Source organism: Trichosurus vulpecula, chromosome 5 (genome assembly GCF_011100635.1).
Source record: "Trichosurus vulpecula isolate mTriVul1 chromosome 5, mTriVul1.pri, whole genome shotgun sequence".
NCBI classification, from domain to species: domain Eukaryota; kingdom Metazoa; phylum Chordata; class Mammalia; order Diprotodontia; family Phalangeridae; genus Trichosurus; species Trichosurus vulpecula.
In genome coordinates, this window is record NC_050577.1 from 19,949,354 (window position 1) to 19,969,160 (window position 19,807).

At 42.3% G+C, this 19,807-nt stretch overlaps 1 protein-coding gene across 2 annotated transcripts in view; it reads left to right on the forward strand.

Annotated features, from left to right (window-relative positions):
- The window catches only part of CREB5 (cAMP responsive element binding protein 5), a 419,901-nt gene that overhangs the window by 292,959 nt on the left and 107,135 nt on the right, over positions 1 to 19,807 (forward strand). For both annotated transcript variants that reach the window (XM_036760413.1, XM_036760412.1), the window contains 2 exons: positions 3,838 to 3,964; positions 12,236 to 12,346. In XM_036760413.1, the coding sequence (XP_036616308.1) occupies positions 3,838 to 3,964; positions 12,236 to 12,346 (238 nt within the window). The remainder of the gene's footprint in view (positions 1 to 3,837; positions 3,965 to 12,235; positions 12,347 to 19,807) is intronic.

Below are 19,807 nucleotides of genomic sequence, written 5' to 3' on the forward strand. Positions count from 1 at the left end.
TGCTGTCTTTTATCATTCTGTAAGATGATAGTCGATGTCCATAAAACTGTCCCAGCTTGGTCCAGGGCAAAGAACACGAGACTGAAGTCAAAGGACCCAGATTTCGATCCCAATGACCAAAGGTGCTTCACCTTTGTGAGGCTCAGTTTTCCAATCTGTAAAATTAGGGGACTGGACTAAATAGAAATCCCTTGCAGCTCTAGGTCAATCGTTGAGACACTTGGAATATATTAAAAGATGTTTAGAATGATTAAAGAAAGAGTAAATTGTGCTAGGGAAAAGAATGCTCAATTCCAAATCAGAAGACAGGAGTTCCCTTTTGGATGGGGAACTACCTGTTAGATCTTGGACAAATCATCAACTCCCCAGGCTTGTTTCCTCTGCTATTAAAAAGGAAGAGATTGGACTAGGTGACCCTTCTTTCAAGGACTTCCAGACACGGGTTCTCCCTCCGCTAAGGCAGATCTCAAATCGGTCTTTAGTTTATTGGTTCAGAAAGGTGAACTTTTTCCTGTGGTCACAGAGTGATTATATAGATTATAAGGGATTTGAACCCAGTTAGTTCTTCCTGCCTCTAAAACCAACACACTTTCTGTTACACCATGTTGACTTTCTTGTGTGTATATAGATTTTTCTTTCTTGTTTTTCCCTACATATTTCGTGTGTGTATGCATATATATTTATAACTTTAGGTAATTGTCTATTAACACTCAGAGAAGTTCTAGAAATTGTAGGCATATAACTCCCTGGATCTATGCCTATTTGTAATTAATATTCCAACATGTATGTGTCTGTGACAGTCAGCTGTAAATTGTAAAGGAGCCTTTTGATCATTTCTGGCAAAGGCAGTCTTCTCTTGGTGTGTCAGGCTGTATGAACCACAGAGGGAAGATAGAATTGTGTTGCTTATCTTGGCTTCCCCACATCTTCCCGGTAATTCAGTCCAATCCAACAAACAGCCTACTATGGGCCAAGCATTGGGCTGAGGATACAAAAAGCAAAAATAAGTCTCCAGGAGGATTTGTCCAACCTACTGGATAAATAACCATGATTTAACAGTCCTAGCTATTTCTGATACTTGTATTTTTTTTAAAGCTACATTATAATGTAACCAGGCTTCAGGGATAATTCTCCTAACAGTTAATCTTTGTACTGCCCGTGTCCTGTTTCTGCTCTCAAAGGGGCTCATGGTCTAATGGGGAAGACAACATGCAAACAACTATGTACAAAGAAGATATATCCAGGATACATTGAAAATAATCAACAGAGGGAAAACACTAACATTAAGGGGGATCAGGAAAGGATTTTTGTAGAAGACGGGATTTTATCTGGGATTTAGAGGAAGCTGGGGAAGGCAGGAGCTAGAGATTTGGAGGGGAGCGTTCCGGGCATGGGGGGCAGCCTGCAAAGTGCCAGGAGTTGGAGATAGTGTCACGGAACAGTAAGGAAGCCAGCAGTAAATGACACTTTATGCTTCTAAGTGCAAAACTCAGAGTAAAGTTATCACAAATGAGCCACCTGGAATGTCAAAAGATGTTTTCATTTTTAAAAAAGTCTTTATACAGATCCCCAGAGCTGAGACACACTGAGGGGGAGGGACACAAGAGGCAGTGAGCTTATCTGCCATTTTTAATAAACACAAACAATTCCCTTTTCCCTCTGTCCCATGTTCCCTGACTCATTAAATCCATTTAAGGTGTTTTTTTCTTCTTTCTGTGCTACGGCATAGCTCAGTCTTGGGGCTCCCCAGAGGGTGACTTGCACAAGTCTTGGAGGTCAGGGCAAAAAATCAGAATATTTCTGTCAAGCAGCCTAACACCTTGAGTTATTACGAAATGGCTGATTTCTAATTAGGGGCTTGGAACCTCGAGTCTCCTAGTGAAAGCCTGAGTGACAGAGGGTGAAGCTGCCCTTAGTTCTCTATTTGGGGGAAGCTGGCACCAGAGGCTTTCTATTTCTTTTCTCATCTCAAGCAAGAAGCTCCAGCATTTCTGTTGTGACCTCACAGATGAAGTTGGTCCTGCAGGGAGTAAGGACATGGGGCTGCCTACGGTCAGACCAGGCTTCAGGAGAGGCCCCCATGACGACAGAGGGCATGACACAAGTTATTTCTAGACTTGAAAAAAGATGATCTAGGGGAAGACACAAGTGACCATATTCCAGCCTAAGTCCCTAGAAAAAAAAGTTTTAGAGTGGGAAGGGCCCATAGGGGTCGTCTCAGCCAACCCCTTCATTTTACAGGTGAGGAAGGGAAGGAGGAGTAAGGAAAGTTGAAGGCAACATGGTACAGTAAAAGGGAGTCCAAAGGTCTGGATTCAAATTCCGGCTCTGCTATTTATTAGCTCTGTAGCCCTGGACAGGTCATTTCTCTCTTTGGGTCTCAGTTTCCTCATCTGTAAAATGGAAGAGTTGGACTAGATGACCTCTGACTTTCCTTCAAACTCTAAATCCAGTTTCTGCCAAGTTTACACATGTAGTAATTGGCCAAGTTTACACATGTAGTAATTAACAGGTTTTTTTCAACATTTAAATATATTTTTATTTAGTTAAATATTTCCCAATTACATGTAAAAAATTAATATTCATTTAAAAAAAATCAAGTTCTAAATTCTGTCCCTCCCTCCTGCCCCACCCCCACCTCTTGAGAAGGCAAGTAATTTGATGTTGATTATACATGTGAATATTTCCATATTAGCCATGTTGCATAAGAAACACACACACACAAATTAAGTAAAAAGGAAGTGGACTTCAGTCTGTACTCAGAGTTTATCAGTTCTCTCTCTGGAGGCAGATAGCATGTTCATCATCAACAATCCTTTGGGATTGTCCTGGATCATTGTATTGCTGAGAATAGCTAAGTCATCCACAGTTCTTCATGATACAATGTTGCTGTTACTGTATACAATGTTCCTCTGGTTCTGTTCACTTCACTTTACATCAGTTCATATAAGTCTTCCCAGGTTTTTCTAAAACTATCTTGCTCATCATTTATTATAGCACAATAGCACTCCATCACAATTATATGCCATCATTTGTTTAGCCATTCTCCAATTGGTGGGCATCCCCTCAATTTCCAATTCTTTGCCACCACCAAAAAAAAAAGAGCAGCTATAAATGTTTTGGTACTATAGGCCCTTCTCCCTTTTCTTTGATCTCTTTGGGATACAAGCCTACTCATGGTATATCAAAGGATATACACAATTTTAGAGCCTGTTGGCAATAGTTCCAAGTTGTTCTCCAGAATGGTCAGACTGGTTCACAGTTCCACCAATAGCGCATTAGCATACCAGTTTTTCCACATCTTTTCCAGCATTTGTGTGACAGAGGTTTTGAACCCATACACCTTTTGGATTTGAACCCAGGTCTTCCTGTTCTATGTCCAATGTCCTAATGCTTCCTTAGAGATTAAAAAAAATTAATCATAGAATTTTACTTGGGATCAAATGAGATAATGCCTGTTAAGTGTTTTTCAAATGTTAAAGCAGCATGTGAATGCCAGCTATTACAGTGAATATTTATCCTTTTTTATCCTGCATATAGCTTGCTTTGTATGTATTTATTTGTATATCATCTCCCTCATTAGATTATGAGCTCCTTGAAGACAGGGACTCTCTTTAGCCTCTTTTTGTATCCCCAGTGTTTAGCACAATGCCTGGTACGTAGTAGGCACTTAATAAATGTTTATTGATCAATTGATAGAAAATATGTTTACTGTTTTCCCCCAAGATCCTCACTGACATGCATGCTCTACTGGCGAATTGGATCTCTTGGGTGTGGAATTCCCAGTACTGGTGTACTCTGGGCTGAGAATGATGGCAACTTCTCCTTCCTTCCTAGGCCTGTCCCAGGCTCTCTATCGTCACTACTGCACCTTCACAACAGACAGAGACAGCCCATGCCAGCCTCTATGCCCGGAACCCTGCCGAACCCTACCATGCCCGGCTCTTCAGCAGTCCTGATGCCGGTAAGGCTATCTGCTTCCTAGCTGTTTCTCCTATTTCTTGCCTGGCCCATTGCTTTCACAGATTTCCCTTATATCTTAACATTAGGTCCATGAACTTGGTGGGGTTTTTTTTGATAACTATTTCTATATCATTGGTTTCCTTTGTGACTCTATGTATTTTATGTGTTTAAATACATGAGTCTGAGAAGGGGTCCCTAAGCTTCACCAGGCTGGTTGTCCAAGGGGGCCAAGCCCACCTCCAAAAAGCTAAGAACTTATCCCCTGTATCAAGGATCTGCCACGGGAGCTCCCTCCACCTCACCCATTCACAATACCATAATTTGGTAACTAAATCTGAGACAGTCACCCAGGTTAGGTTAGAGGTGAAATGACTTGACACAGCCAATAAACTTCAAATGGTGGAATTTGAACCCAATCCTTCCTGACTGAAATTCCATCACTCTTTCCATGTTACCAGAATGCTTCTCCAAAGTGGTCAGAAAATAAGACTTTGATGTTTGGAGCAAAGCACTGGGCTGCATGCCCAATGTGTCTGCCCTCATCCTCACTTCATTAGAGAATCCCTGTTGCTTGGAATACTCTGCTTTCCTGTGCCTCAAGCCTCAATCTGTCAAAATGGATTAATTGCACAAAATGGGTTAACTCGAGGGTGGGAAGTTGGGTCATATCCCAGCCTTCCCATAATACCCAACATAACCCCATCTATGCTTCACCTGTTACAACCCACCATTTCCCCTGCTCTCCCCATCCCTCCCCAAAAATTCTGAACCCTTCTTAGAAATTAGAAGTTAGCTCCTTAGGACAAGCATAATCTAACTACAACAGTGAGGCGCCCACATAGTACTTGCCCAGATGCCATTGAGAAATTTCCTGCCCCTTCCCCTGCAGCATACCTACCAAGAGAAAAAGCAATCAAAAAAGTTTAGAGACCCCAGATCTGGTCTACCTCTCACATCCAAAGCCCATTGTAACTTCTTCCCCTCCTACCTCTCCAGTCTTCTCATCCTTACCACATGACACATACTCTTTGAGCCAGTGACATTGTCCTACTGGCCATTCCAAAACCAAGACACTCTATCTCTTGTCTCTGGCATTTTCTTTGGCTGTCCCCCATGAGTGGAAATCTCTCTCTCTCCTCCACTGTGACTACTGACTTCCCTGGATTTCTTTAAGTCCCAACTAAAATCCCACCCTCCAAGGGAAACCTTCCTGACTCCTCTTAATTCTACTGCTTTCCCTCTTTTAATTATTTCTGATTTATCCTGTATGTAGCTTGCTTTGTAGATGTTTGTTTGCATGTTCTCCAACCTGCCCTGCCCCACCCCCCAGACTATAAGCCTCTTGAGGAGGAGGACTGGCTTCTGCTTCTTTTTATATCCCTAGTGCTTAGAACTAGGTGCTTAATAAGAGTAGGTGCTTAATACATGTGGATTGATTGTATGTATGTGGAATGTATATGTGTATTGTATATTTTATATATGTGGAAACTGAGTTCCAGAGAGGCTGTGACTTGCCCAGGGTCACACAGATTATAAATATCTGAGCTGGGGCTTGGTTTCCTGATCCCTGACTCCAGACAACAATGCTTTGCGTACTGTACCTATGCTGCCTCCCACTACATTCGAATTTACCACAGCCCTGCCAGACCTGGGAGCCACCATCTAGTAGCTGCCATTGAGAATTTGTTTAGCCAGCAGATATGGAAGGTAGAGAGAGGAGCATGGAGATACTAAGTCTGGAGGAATCATACCAGGTTGCCATCCAAGCTCACCACCCTCACTTGGTTTCTTCTTCCCTTTAATGCTCCATTGCGCCTATCCCCCCAAAATCCTTGACTCCTATTCCCCCAAAAGCCCCTGAGTCCTACTCACAATTCTCTTCTGTGAACAAGAAGGGGCACATGATGCAGTAGATACCATGATGTACATGGAGTCAGGAGGGCCTGTGTTCAAATCCTGCCTCTGATCCTAGCTGTGCAAAACTGGCCATACCCATAATTTCTCTGGGCCTCAGTTTCCTCATCTGTAAAATTGGGAGAGTGGATTAGGCGGCCTCCCAGTCTTAGACTGAGGGAATTACAGGATCAAAAGTGTCCCAAAGGGCCTTATTGGTACTTTAAAAAAAAAAAAAACAACACATTTTTTTTTAAAGTTTTGAGTTCCAAATTTTATTCCTTCCTCCCTCTCTCTCTTCCCCTTTCCCTGAGATGGTAAGCAATCAGATATAAGTTATACATGTGCAATTATGTAAAACATTTCCATGTTAGCCATTTTGTACAAGAAGACTTGAGTGAAATGAAAAAAATGAGAGAAAGAAAGTGAAAATAGCATGCTTCCAGCTGTATTCAAGCAACATCAGTTATTTGTCTGGAGGTGGATAGTATGCCTCCATTTTCCTGGTTCTGTTCACTTTACTATGCATCAGTTCATGTAAGTCTTTCCAGGTTTTTTTGAAGTCATCCTGCCTGTCATTTCTTATAGAACCATAGTGTTACACCACAATCCTATGCCACACCTTGTTTAGGCATCCCCCCCCCCCCAATTGATGGCCATCCTTAGATTTCCAGTTCTTAGCCACCACAAAAAGAGCTGCTGTAAATACATTTTTGTACACCTATTAGTACTCTTAATGACATGTGATTTTCCTGCTGGGGGTGCCCCCTGTGCTGAAGCCGATCACCGTACCTCATCACTCAGTGTGGATGGTCCTTCATGAATCTCTATGCCATTCAGGTTTGACTACCTGCTAGGAAACCTTCTGGCAATGAGCGAAGGTGCTTCTGCAGACATGTCTGAGCCAATCTTTTTAGGACAGACACAGTCAATCACTAAAGCTTAGAGCCTTTCTGGCTCAGTAGGACCAGCCAATCAAGTCAACCAGTCATTATTAAACACTCACTATGTGTCCTACCAAATTCTTTTTATGACACAAATATGGTAATAATACCCAAACCAGGTAGAGTCAAAACAGAGAAAGAAAATTATAGACCAATTTCCCTAATGAATATTGATGCAAAAATTTTAAATAAAAAATTGGCAAAAAAGATTACAGCAACTTGTGATCACAAGAATAATACACTATGACCACGTAGGATTTATTCCAGGAATGCAAGGCTGGTTCAATATTAGGAAAACTATTAGCATAATTGACCATATCAACAACAAAACTAGCAGAAACCATATGATCATCTCAATAGATGCAGAAAAAGCCTTTGACAAAATACAACACCCATTCCTATTAAAAACACTAGAAAGCATAGGAATAAATGGAGCCTTCCTTAAAATTATAAATAACATCTACCTAAAACCATCAACAAGCATTATTTGTAATGCGCATAAGCTAGATGCATTCCCAATAAGATCAGGGGTTAAACAAAGATGTCCATTATCACCCCTACTATTCAATTTGGTACTAGAAATGTTAGCTGTAGCAATAAGAGAAGAAAAAGAAATTGAAGGAATTAGAAATAGGCAAAGAAGAAGCTAAATTATCACTTTTTGCAGATGATATGATGATTTACTTAGAGAATCAAGTAAAAAACTACTTGAAATAATAAACAACTTCAGCAAAGTTGCAGGATATAAAATAAACCCACATAAATCCTCGGCATTCCTATACATTACTAACAAAGCTCAACAACAAGAGATAGAAAGAGAAATTCCATTCAAAGTTCCTGTAGACACTATAAAATATTTGAGAGTCTATCTGCCAAGACAAACCCAAGGTCTATATGAACATAATTATGAAACACTTTTCACATGATTAAAGTCAGTTCTAAATAAATGGAAAAATATCAGTTGCTCATGGTCAGGCCAAGCTAATATAATAAAATGACAATTTTACCTAAATTAATCTGTCTATTCAGTGCTATACCAATCAAACTACCAAAAAATTATTTTACAGAGTTGGATAAAATAATAACAAAATTCATCTGGAAGAACAAGAGGTCTAGAATATCTAGGATATTAATTAAAAGAAATCCTAGGGAAGGTGGCCTAGCCACACCAGATATTAAACTGTGCTATAAAGCAGCAGTCATCATAACTACCTGATACTGGCTAAGAAACAGAAAATTCATCTGGAAGAACAAGAGGTCTAGAATATCTAGGATATTAATTAAAAGAAATCCTAGGGAAGGTGGCCTAGCCACACCAGATATTAAACTGTGCTATAAAGCAGCAGTCATCATAACTACCTGATACTGGCTAAGAAACAGAGTCGTGGATCAGTGGAATAGGATAGGAACACAAGAAGGAGTGGTCAATGACTATAGCAATGTACTCTTTGATAAACCCAAAGAAGCCAGTTTCTGGGTTAAGAATTCACTATTTCACAAAAACTGCTGGGAATGCTAGGGCAGAAACTGGGCATAGACCAATATCTTACACCATATACCAAAATAAAGTCAAAATGGGTTCATGATTTAGGAATAAAGGCTGATACTATAAGCAATTTGGGAGAGCAAGGAATAGCTTACCTATCAGATTTATAGAAAAGAAAAGAATTCATGACACAACCAGAGATAGAGAGCATTACAAAATGCAAAATGGATAATTTTTATTATGTTAAATTGGAAATGTTTTTGTATAAAAAAGCCAATGCAACAAAGATAAGGAGGGAAGTGAAAATTGGGAGAAAATCTTTACAACCAGTGTCTCTGATAAAGGCCTCATTTCTAAAATATACAGGGAACTGAGCCAAATATGTAGGAATACAAGTCATTCCCCAATTGAGATTGAGGTCAAAGGATATGAACAGGCAGTTTTCAGAGGAAGAAATTAAAGATATCTATAGGCATATGAAAAAATGCTCTAAATCACTATTGATTAGAGAAATGCAAATCAAAACAACTCTTAGGTACCACATCTCTCCTGTTAGATTGGCTAAAATGACAAAACAGGAAAATGATAAATGCTAGAGAGGATGTGGGAAAATTGGAACATTGTTACATTGCTGGTGGAGTTGTGAACTGATCCAACCATTCTGGAGAGTAATTTGGAACTATGCCCAAAGTTCTTACCCTTTGACCCAGCAATACCACTTCTAGGGTTATATCCCAAAGAGATCATACAAGTGGGAAAAGGACCCATACATACAAAAATATTTATAGCAGCTCTTTTTGTGGTAGCAAAGAACTAGAAATCAAGGGGATGCCCATCAATTGGGGAATGGCTGAAGAAGCTGTGGTATATGGAGGCAATGGAATACTATTGTGCTATAAGAAATGGGGATGATACGGACTTCATAACAACCTGGAAAAACCCACATGCTATAATGCTGAGTGAGAGGAGCAGAGCCAGGAGAACATTACACACAACCACAGATATATGGATTCTGTGAGGATAAACTTTGCTTTTCTCAGCAAAACAAGATACAAAGACAACTCCAAAGGACTCACAATGGAGAATACTATCTACATCCAGAGAAAAAACTATGAAGTATGAATGCAGATTGAAGCACGCTTTATGCTTGCCTTTTTTTCCTGCTTTTTTTTTCTCTCTTTTGTTTTTGTTTTTGGGGTTTTTTTTGGTTCAGTTTCTTCTTTCTCATGATTCATTCCATTGGTCATAATTCTTCTCCACAGCTTGACTAGTGTGTAAATAAGTTCAATGCAAAGTTATACCTAGAAGATATGTTGGATTCCATGCCATCTTGGGGAGGGGCGGGGAAGAAAATCTGGAACTCAAAATTATGTAGAACTGAGTGTTGTAAACTAAAAATAAAAAAAGAAAAGAAAAAAAGAAAAAAAAACACTCACTATTTGCCAAGCACTGGGGATGCAGAGAAAGGTGGAAATGTGACCCCTGCCCTCAGGAAGCATGCATTTTAATGGGGGAGACAAGATGCCATCAGGGACTGTAGAGTCCACTTTCTGTTGACTGTGTCTCCGGGTGTTGCTGGGCAGAGTTGTAAATCAGCACTTTGGCCTATCATACCGAAGTGCAGACAGGTGCTCGTAGCCATCACCATGGGACACTGCATGATCTAAGGGCCCTTGGTACACGTGTAGAGAAAGATCCCATCTCACCTCGCTCCCTTTAACATTGGCTATGTGGGGCCCCCTTCGGATTCTTTGAAAACTGGGGACCATGGAAGGTAGGAGACTTCTCTGGTAGGCAGAATATGAAATGAACCAGAATAACACACCAGATCACGGCATGGAGGCAATGTGTCCAGGCTCCCAAGGAAACACTGGAGAAAAATGTACCATTTTAGTCCTCCATTTGAAAGGAATAATTTTTAGTAGGTAGGGCAGGGACAGAGAGAATCTGAAACAAAATTAAAAAAAAATAAGTGTTAGTCAATCAATGAGTCTTTATTAAGCACCTAGTAAGTACTAGACAGTCACTTAATCAAGAAACATTTATTAAATGCCTACTATGTGCTAGGCACTGCCCTAGGTTCTGGGATACAAGGTCAATGTGACACAATGGGAAGAATACTGACTTTAGAATCAAAAGACCTGACTGGGAATCCTGGTTCTGATTCCTGTGTGCCTTTAGGCAAGTTACCTCCGCTCTCTGGGCTCCAGGATTCTCCTCTATAAAATGAGGCATTTGGACTAGATGACCCCTCGGATCCCTTTGAACTATAAGTCTATGAGCCTGTCAATCAGGAGTAATAATACCACCACCATCACCATCAGCAGCACCACTGCTGCCACCACCACCACCATCACTACCACCAACACCACCACTATCTCCACCACCACTACCACCATCATCATTACCACCACCACCACCACTGCCATCATCATCACCACCACTACCACCATCACCATTACCACCACCACCATCACCATTACTACCACCACCACCACCACCACCACCACCACCACCACCATCACCACCACTATCACCATCATCATTACCACCACCACCACTTACCACCATCACCACCACCACCACCGCCATCACCATCACCACCACTACCACCACCACCACTACCACTATCACCACCACCACCACTACCACCATCATCATTACCACCACCACCACCACTGCCATCACCACCACCACCACTGCCATCACCACCACCACCACTGCCATCACCATCACCACCATCACCCCATCACCACCACCACCATCATCATTACCACCACCACCACCACCACCACTGCCATCACCATCACCACCACTACCACCATCATCATTACCACCACCACCACCACCACCACTGCCATCACCATCATCACCACTACCACCATCATCATTACCACCACCACCACCATCATCATTACCACCACCACCACCACTGCCAGCACCACCACCACCACTGCCATCACCATCACCACCACCACCATCATCATTCCCACCACCACCACAACCACCACTGCCATCACCATCACCACCACTACCACCATCATCATTACCACCACTGCCACCACCATCACCACCACCACCACCACCACTACCACCACCGCCACCACAGCACCTAGCTTTTGTATAGCACTTTAAGGTTTGCAAAATGCTTAACATATGTTATTTCATCTGATCTTCACAACAGCCATGAGAGGTACGTGTCACTATTATTCCCATTTAACAGACAGATTAAGTCGCTTATCCTCCAGTAAATGTCTCAGGCAGTGTAATAGATGAAAACTTGTGCTACTGAGTTCAAATCCAGCCTCAGATACTTCTGAGCTAGGCAAGTTACTTAAGCCTGCTTGCCTCAGTTTCCTTATCTGTAAAATGAGCTGGAAAAGGAATTGGCAAACCAGTCCAGTATCTTTGCCAAATGTGATCACCAAGATTTGAACCTGACGGATCAACCTCTAAACAACTAAAACAACAAGAAGAAGCCATCTGTGGCCAGGGTCCAACGTTCTCTCTGCTCTGACCCTCAGCTGCTCTGAGGAAGGAGAGGTGGGTTTAGTGACCATAGAGGAAACTATCTGTGTGACCCCAGGCAGGTCGTGCCACCACTGCAGGCCTCTGAGTTGTCATCTGTGCTCCCTACGCCTTCTCAGGCCTTCGAGGCCTAGAGAAAAAGAAACTGTTTTATCTTTGGAAAGCACTGTCCATGCCCTTGCCCATGGAGGAGGTCTCTGCAGAGAGGTCATAGCTGGACAGCTTGGTATTGTGTCTAGGCACAAAGCAGGGTTGATGTTGGGCCTCAGGTGGACATGGTGCGTCATTCACCAAACAGGTTTTCTCGGTGGCTACTCAAAGAAACCCAGACTCGTTTGTTCAGAGATCCCTGGCAGATTTGGGTCCACCCTGCAGGCCTGCTCTCAATACTCATTTAAGTTCTGCCTTTCCTCTCTTATAGATGGAGAGGCAGATGTCCGTGAACTCCAACATCATGGGGATGCAGGGCCCGAACCTCAATAATCCCTGTGCGTCTCCCCAGGTCCAGCCGATGCATTCAGAGGCCAAGATGGTAAGGAATGTCTCCTTCCTTGTTTTAGCCCGCCTTGCTTGGGTGTGCTGCCCGCCAGCCCAGAGTGTGGGTCAGTGCAGTGACCCAGCTCCTCTGTTTCCTATGAATAGGGCTTTCTGTTCAAGGTCCATAAACAGACTGGCTCACATTTGAGAGCGTTTGTTAGGAAAATTGTCCCCAGCAAACTGGGAGACGTAGAGGGTGAAAGGGGTGTTTGGAAAGGGCAGCATTTCCAAAAAAGCCTTAACGGGTTGCCCTAGATTTGTGTCTTTGTCTTTATTTTGCTTCAGTAGAAGTTATATGTGTGGATGGATTTAGTTATTACGGAAAGGATATCAGACTTTCTCCTTCGTGTCAGCTCATTTCTAAATGTATTTTCCTAATATTTCCTTTCAAGTGAGTACTAGATATGAAAAATGCATGCACCCAATGTCACCCAAACATTCTTTATTCAATCTGAACTCATGCAAAACCAAACCATCTCAAGGTAAGTCTGTTCATTTGACATTGACTTTTACAGGATCAGGGCTCCCACCAATCTCCTCCGCTTCTAAAATAAAATTAAGGTCACAAGAAGTTTGCCATGATCCTCTAAAATGAGGTGACAGTAATATCAGCTTTAAGAATTAGCAGTTCTGTCAGTGTGGTTGCTCCCTCCAGGATGCTGGATGCAATCCTTCTACAACTCAGGAATTCAAAAATTACTATGGCTGAGGAATTCATGGCCCTGAGGCTAAGCAGGGAGTGAGCTTGAGCTGGCTCAGCTAGATGGCTCTTGGTCTGTAGGCTCACAGTGCTTCACTGGGCCTCAGGCCTCTCCTGGTTGCAGGGAGCTTCCACAGCTTGTGTTCGGTCGGTTTGGCTTCGGAGAACAGGGAGTCCTCCTCGGCAGCCAGATGTAGCATCTGAAGCAGGTATTGAAAGAAGCCAGGATGGAAATGCATGTATTGGACAGAGCTCTGCAATTACTCGAAAGATCCTGGGTCTTATGTGCTTTAAAGTTCAGCCTTGCATTGAGTGAATGATTGATCTGTATACATCCCTCCCACTGGGCATTGATAGGCATTTTTTTTAAAGCTGGCCTGTGATTTCATTGGTACAGGGAGCTACTGATAAGGAAACTCTCTGCCAATGCAGACTGGCACCAGCTCTGCTACTTGGGTTCTTAGAAAATTGCCCGAGAGGCATCGTGGCAAAGGAGGTGGAGTCAAGAAGGTCCAGCCTTTGACACATTCTGGCAGTGTGACCATGGGCAAATCACTTAGCCATTCTGAGCTTTGATTTCCTCATCTGTAAAATGACCGGGTTGGACATGATGGCCTTCTCAGTCCCTTTCAGCTCTAAATGGTCCTCACAAGACGTACGTATAAGTCTTGCCTCTGAGCCATACCTGGGAATGTCTTGGTGCCTCATGCAGTAAACTCCATCAGGTTGATAGTAATATTACATGTCACCGAGGATCTTACCTGCCCAGTCCATGTAATACATTGTGTGACAATTTCCTGCTTTCACAGTTGTCATTCAGCCATTCAGTTGTGTCTGACTCTTCTTGACCCTGTGGGGTTTCCTTAGCAAAGACACTAGCGTGGTTTGCCATTTCCTTCTCCAATGGATTAAGACAAATAGAGGTTAAGTGACTTGCCCAGGGTCACACAGCTAATAAGTATCTGAGGCTGGATTTGAACTCAGATCTTCCTGACTCCAGCTCTAGTATTCTATCTACTGAGCTACCTGTCTGTCTCCATCATTAAAGATGCTTGTCCTGTTTTCTAATGGTTACACTTGACATCTTCTGTAAACACAGGACCAGAGCATCGTGCTTCTATACTACTAGGAGGATAAGAGTGACTTTGGCTAGAGCTTATGGCTAGATATGTGACTGGTTCAGTGTGAAGCTTTTGATGGTCAGTTTGGGTACTTGTTCAGCCTATCTTACCCATGGATGTTCATTTACCCAGGATGTTCATTTAGTCAATTGAGATCCAAAGACAGCAGCAATTCAGGATCAACTGGGGAATCCCAGATTTGTGAGCTTTCAGCCTGAAAATGCATTTGTTTATTGAGTAGCCCATTGACCCAAAGTGGTGACAAAGCCCAGAATGTTGGCGACCTTGGGCAAATAAAAATTCGTGGTCAAGAGGTCTCTCCCGACTGTGCCACACAGTCATGGTGGCATGCCAGATGGCACCAGTGCCTGCTATAGAGCCGGGTAAATCTTTCTGAAATAGGCAAATGTTTGTTCAGCCCAAGTCATGCAGAGCCAAACCAAATACTTGTTGGCAGAGTCAAGTTCAAGTTGGCATCGATTTTGGAGACCAAACTAATAGTTTGCTCTCTCTCTCTCTGTCTCTCTCTCTCTCTCTCTCTCTCTCTCTCTCACTCTCTCTCTCTCTCTGCCTCTATCCTTCTCACTCACTCATTCTTTCTACCTCATAAGGGAAAAAATGGAACAGTAATGATACTCAAGGAAAAAAAATAAAAATTAAGTTATTCATACATGTATTATCAGTATTTGATACAATTCTGCAGATTGGGCAATTACTGGTTCTTCCCATTGGGTTGAAGGGCACTGTCGGGAAAATGGCCACCCTTCAGAAAGAACCAGCCTCTCCCTTCTCCCACCCATCTTCTGAACAGCTGCCAGCTTGGTATTTGTAAAGCTGGGATCTGATCGTGTCATTTCTCTGCTCAAGTAGCAAAATGCAAACTTCTGTCTTTGGCATGGGAAGCTCTTTGTAGTCAGGCTGTCACTGACCTTCCCAGACTGAATTCATCCACCGTTCTCCTTCACGCACTCTACCATCCAGCCATATTGACCTATTTGTACTTCTCCCAAACTCATAATTTCATTGACCAAGTCTGTATCTGATGCCAAGAATGCTCTCCCCACCCCAATTATTCTTGTTTACTTTCTAAACACATCACGCTTCCTTTCTTGTGTGCTTGTTGCCACCGTCCATAGAACTCAAGTTCCCTAAGGGCAGGCAATGTGTTACTTTTGTTTTTATATTCTTAGCATCACATGCAGTATCTGGTATATATGGGCCCTTAGTAAATGACCGTTGGCCACAGGCAAACTTTAGACAACTTTAGATTTTCCAGGGGATAATATAACAGCCAAGTTTTTGCCCATCTAACTCCTTCTGGTTTATTCTTACTTTTTTCTCAGAAATTTTTTCCCCAAACCTTTGCTTTTCTTATCAGAGAAGAACTCCCCAGAATTGTACCTTCAAATCCTTTATATGTATGAGAAAAAATGTTGCTGTATACTGATGGTGTATAATAATAGACTCCAATACATAAATAAATTCATGTCTAATATTTCAATTCAACTTAATAAGTGGTTTTCCAATGCCTATTCTGGGTAAGGGAGCACTGGGCTAGAAGCTGGGGATACAGAGGCAAAGTAAAACAGATTTTCCAGTCATGGAGCTTATGTTCCCTTGGGGAGAATGCAAAATGTACACAGATAAGATGGTACCAAGTCATTGCAAAGTACATACAAAGTAATTTCAAGAAATAGAGAACAGTAACAATGGGGAGAGGGAGGAAGAGGAAGAATCCTGAAAGTTGACATGTAGGAAATGATGGAAAGGAAAAAATGTAATTTCAAAGTTCTTATTTTCATTTTTCTCCTCCACCCTAAGATAATGACGCCATGGCTATCAGGATTTATATTCTTGGTTTTGTCAGGAAATAGTCATAAAAAGTAACTTTTCCAGCTTAGTCAAGAGACTGAGGCACCAATCACCCAAAACTTGTAATTGCTTTCCTTTTTGGGTTCACAAAGGGGAGTACATCCTGCCATCTTCAGTGCTATGCACCATGACATGCCCAGAGGACCAGGGGTCAACAAATCCCTAAAAATCTTGGCATCCCTTCTCTACAATCATGACCAGTCATCATTTTGCTAACAATGGAAGACGGCAATGGTGGGGTCAATTTAGCTTCCACTGTAGAGAAAGCATAGGGGGAGGGTACATTTTCACCATCTTACTCCTATCACCAACTCATTTGTTAAAACATTATTTAATATGGTGGTTTTCACATAGCATATTAAGTTAGTCCTCAGGTTCTGTCCAGGATTCCCATGATCCAAAGGCACAAACTAATGAATTTCTTAGCCATGAGAAGTTAACCCTGCCATGCTGTCCACCACAGGCCATGAGTCTGTATAAAGAGAATCTCTCCAGGTCATTTCTGGTCCTCTGACTCTCTTATTAAATGATAATGACCTTAGTTGTCATTAGCTAACTTTCAGGTTTGCTTGACATGAATTCACTCATTTGACATCATTCTTAGTCACTTCTTGGTAACCTGGTCCTTTTGGTGCCCTTTCAGGAGCATGAGAGTGATGGAAACTTAAACAGTCCCCCTGTCTCCTGAGCAGTTGTGAGTCTGGGATGGTGGCACCTAATGAGATGAAACATCAGGAATTTGGGGTTGGCAGTGATGGCCAAGCAGTAGCTTGAGGCAGCCACACTGTACTTGATTTCCAGCCATGCCCTTCTCTGGCACTCTGTGAATCCATGTGATAAGCAACCTCTTTTACTCATCTCCCACCCGTCCCATGAGCCTTTTACATAATACAGTTTGTTAATGGAATACGTAACAAGCAAAGATTTGGGGAAATGTCAACCTAATTTTCCCTTTGCTGCTACCAGTGAGTATGGAAAACCACAATGGTGGTATCAGCACCCCTTATATATCAAGACTTCGATGGATTTAGTGATCTCCAGTGGTGGAGCTCCTAGCAGTCCATACCTTCTCACTGAGGGCTTTCCTTACTCATGCTTTCCTGTGTATCCTCCATGGAAACTAGACCCAATACACTAGACCCATCGGGTCAAACGCAAATAGAAATATGGGGCCATTCATCTGTATATAAGGATCCCTACAGACCACTTATTGACTGAGTTTTAAATGCAATGTTATCTTTGTTTTTATTGTATTTTTATTTTGTTAAATATTTTTCAATTATATTTTAATCTGGTTCCTGTGAGAATGTTGGAGCTTCAGTACGTTTCATATCTCTGCAGTAGAGGCCTCTTTCTAAGTCAGGGTTCTTAATCTGGTGTCCATGAATCAAAAAAAAAATAGACAGACGGACAGACAGACAGATTGGTAGACAGAGAGCTAGACAGACAGAGGGATAGACAGACAGACGGACAGACAGATTGGTAGATAGAGAGCTAGACAGACAGAGGGATAGACAGACAGAAGGTTACACAGACATATAGATAGATAGACAGACAGACAGATAGATGACTGCATTTCAACATAGTTGGTTTCTTTTATAATCCATTTAAAAACATTATTCTGTGAAGGAGTCTATGGATTTTACTAGCTGCTGTCCATGACACCAAAATGGTGAAGAATCGCTACTCTAACAGACATTTAGCAGTGCCCTTAATTATCTAAAAACATGATTCTGAAAAGGCATCCCTATGCTTCATTAGACTGTCAAAGGGGAGTCCATGATCCAAAAAAGGGAAGACCCCCCCACCTCTAGGTGAATTAATCACTGAGCATTTAAGAAGCACTTCCTAGGTCCCCAACACTTTCCTGGGCACCAGGTTACAAAGACAAATGGGAAAATCTCTGACATCAAGGAGGTTACATTTTATTGGGTGAAACAAACATGTCGTTGGCACTGGTAATAGATAAAACACGAAACAGGCCTGCCTTCAATAGCTAACATTTTACCAGGGTTATTAAATCTATACTTCTCTTGGTCTGCACACAACGACTCTCCAGGTGGTTTTGAGTTAATCAATTTACTTCTCCATTGTCCTCCTGCTGGTCAGAGGAGCACCCTGTTAGCTACCAACCCTGAACTATTTCAAAGGAGCATTGAAGGCACAGATGGAAGTTTTTTGTGACATGAGAAGTTTCGTTTTTAGGTATGGAAGAAAAGAAAGAAAAGAAAGAAAAGAAAATCTTTCCATGATTTTAATGTCAGCGAGAGCCTACCCAGGCTTCTTTTTACCATCACCTTTGTTATTCTGTGCCTAATTCTCTTCCGGTGTAAGACAGGACTGGATTCCAGATTTGGACACAGTTCTCATTTCATTATTTTCAAGGGTCACACATGGGCTATTGTAAGGAGTGCTCTCAGTACAACCCCTTCTCGGAATGCCAGAGTCAGAAGAAGGGCTTTGGGGGTGCTGTCCACCTGGCACTAGGTGGGCTTCCCTTCAGCCCTGGAAACAGCAGGAAATCATCCTATCTCTTGGCCAACACTTAAAGGTGATGCCTTTGATAAAAAGCCCTTCTTAGATATCCCCTCTCTGAAGCTGCTTTGTCCAGGATTGCTGGTGTCCTGTTACAGAATCCACAGCCTTCCATGTCCCCCAAATCAATTAATTATATCCTGAGATACAGTAAAAAAAATGGTTCACAGGATCATAGACAGAGCTGGAAGGGACCTTGGAGGTCACAGAATCCAACCCCCTCTTTTTACAGTGGGGGCATCAGCAGCTCAGAGAAGCAGGTCGCTCGTCCAAAATCAACAGGCAGCATGCGGTAGGGCTAGGATTTGAACTGACAGCCAGTTAGTCATTGTTCAGTTGTGTCTGACTCTCTGTGACGCCATTTGGCGTTTTCTTGGCAAAGATACTGGAGGGGTTTGCCATTTCCTTCTGCAGCTCATTTTACAGTTGGGGAAATAGAGACAAATAGGGTTAAGTGACTTACCCAGAGTCACGCAGCTTAGAGTCTGAATTCTGATTTGAACTCTGGTCTTCTTGACTCCAGGTTTGGCACTCTATCCACCACGCCACCTAGCTGCCCCAGGTCCTCTGACTCTAAATCTGAGTCCCTGCCCACAAATTAGCACAATAGCCTTCTATGTGCCATCAGTCCCGTAAGAGAATCTTTAGCCAAATCCGTATAAGCTGGTTATGTGTGAGTTCTGAAAGTTTATAATTTGTATTATATCTTTCAGAAACAAATAAACAAACAAATGAGCAAACCCAGAAACTAAGCTCCCTGACAGCTGGCTTCTCAATCACAGAAATAAGTGGATAAATAAATCTCTAAATTAGCATTGAATTCAGAGCTGCATCAAGCCACTGAGAGCCCAGAACCTTCCAAATAAAATAATCTTCCCATCCACTTGCTAAGATTGGGGGGTAGATTAGGTGAGGGTGTGACTCGCTACTTGGCCCACATTTTTAAGCACAGGAAAGAAGGAAGAAGAGGAAGAATTAAGAGAGAGGAAAAATCAGAACATGCCAGTGAAATTGATCATCCACTCCCATGGGCGTTGGTGTTTATAGGAAATGAAATGCTTTGCATTCTAGCTCATTCGATCATCCCGCCAACCTGGTGTCCAAGTATTGTTAAGTCCATTTTAGAGATGAGGCGACCGAGACTTGAAGAGGTGCCACCGACTGATTTTAGAAAGTAGGATATTACAACAAGCCCTATCCATGGGGTCAAAAGTCTCAAAGAGAACCA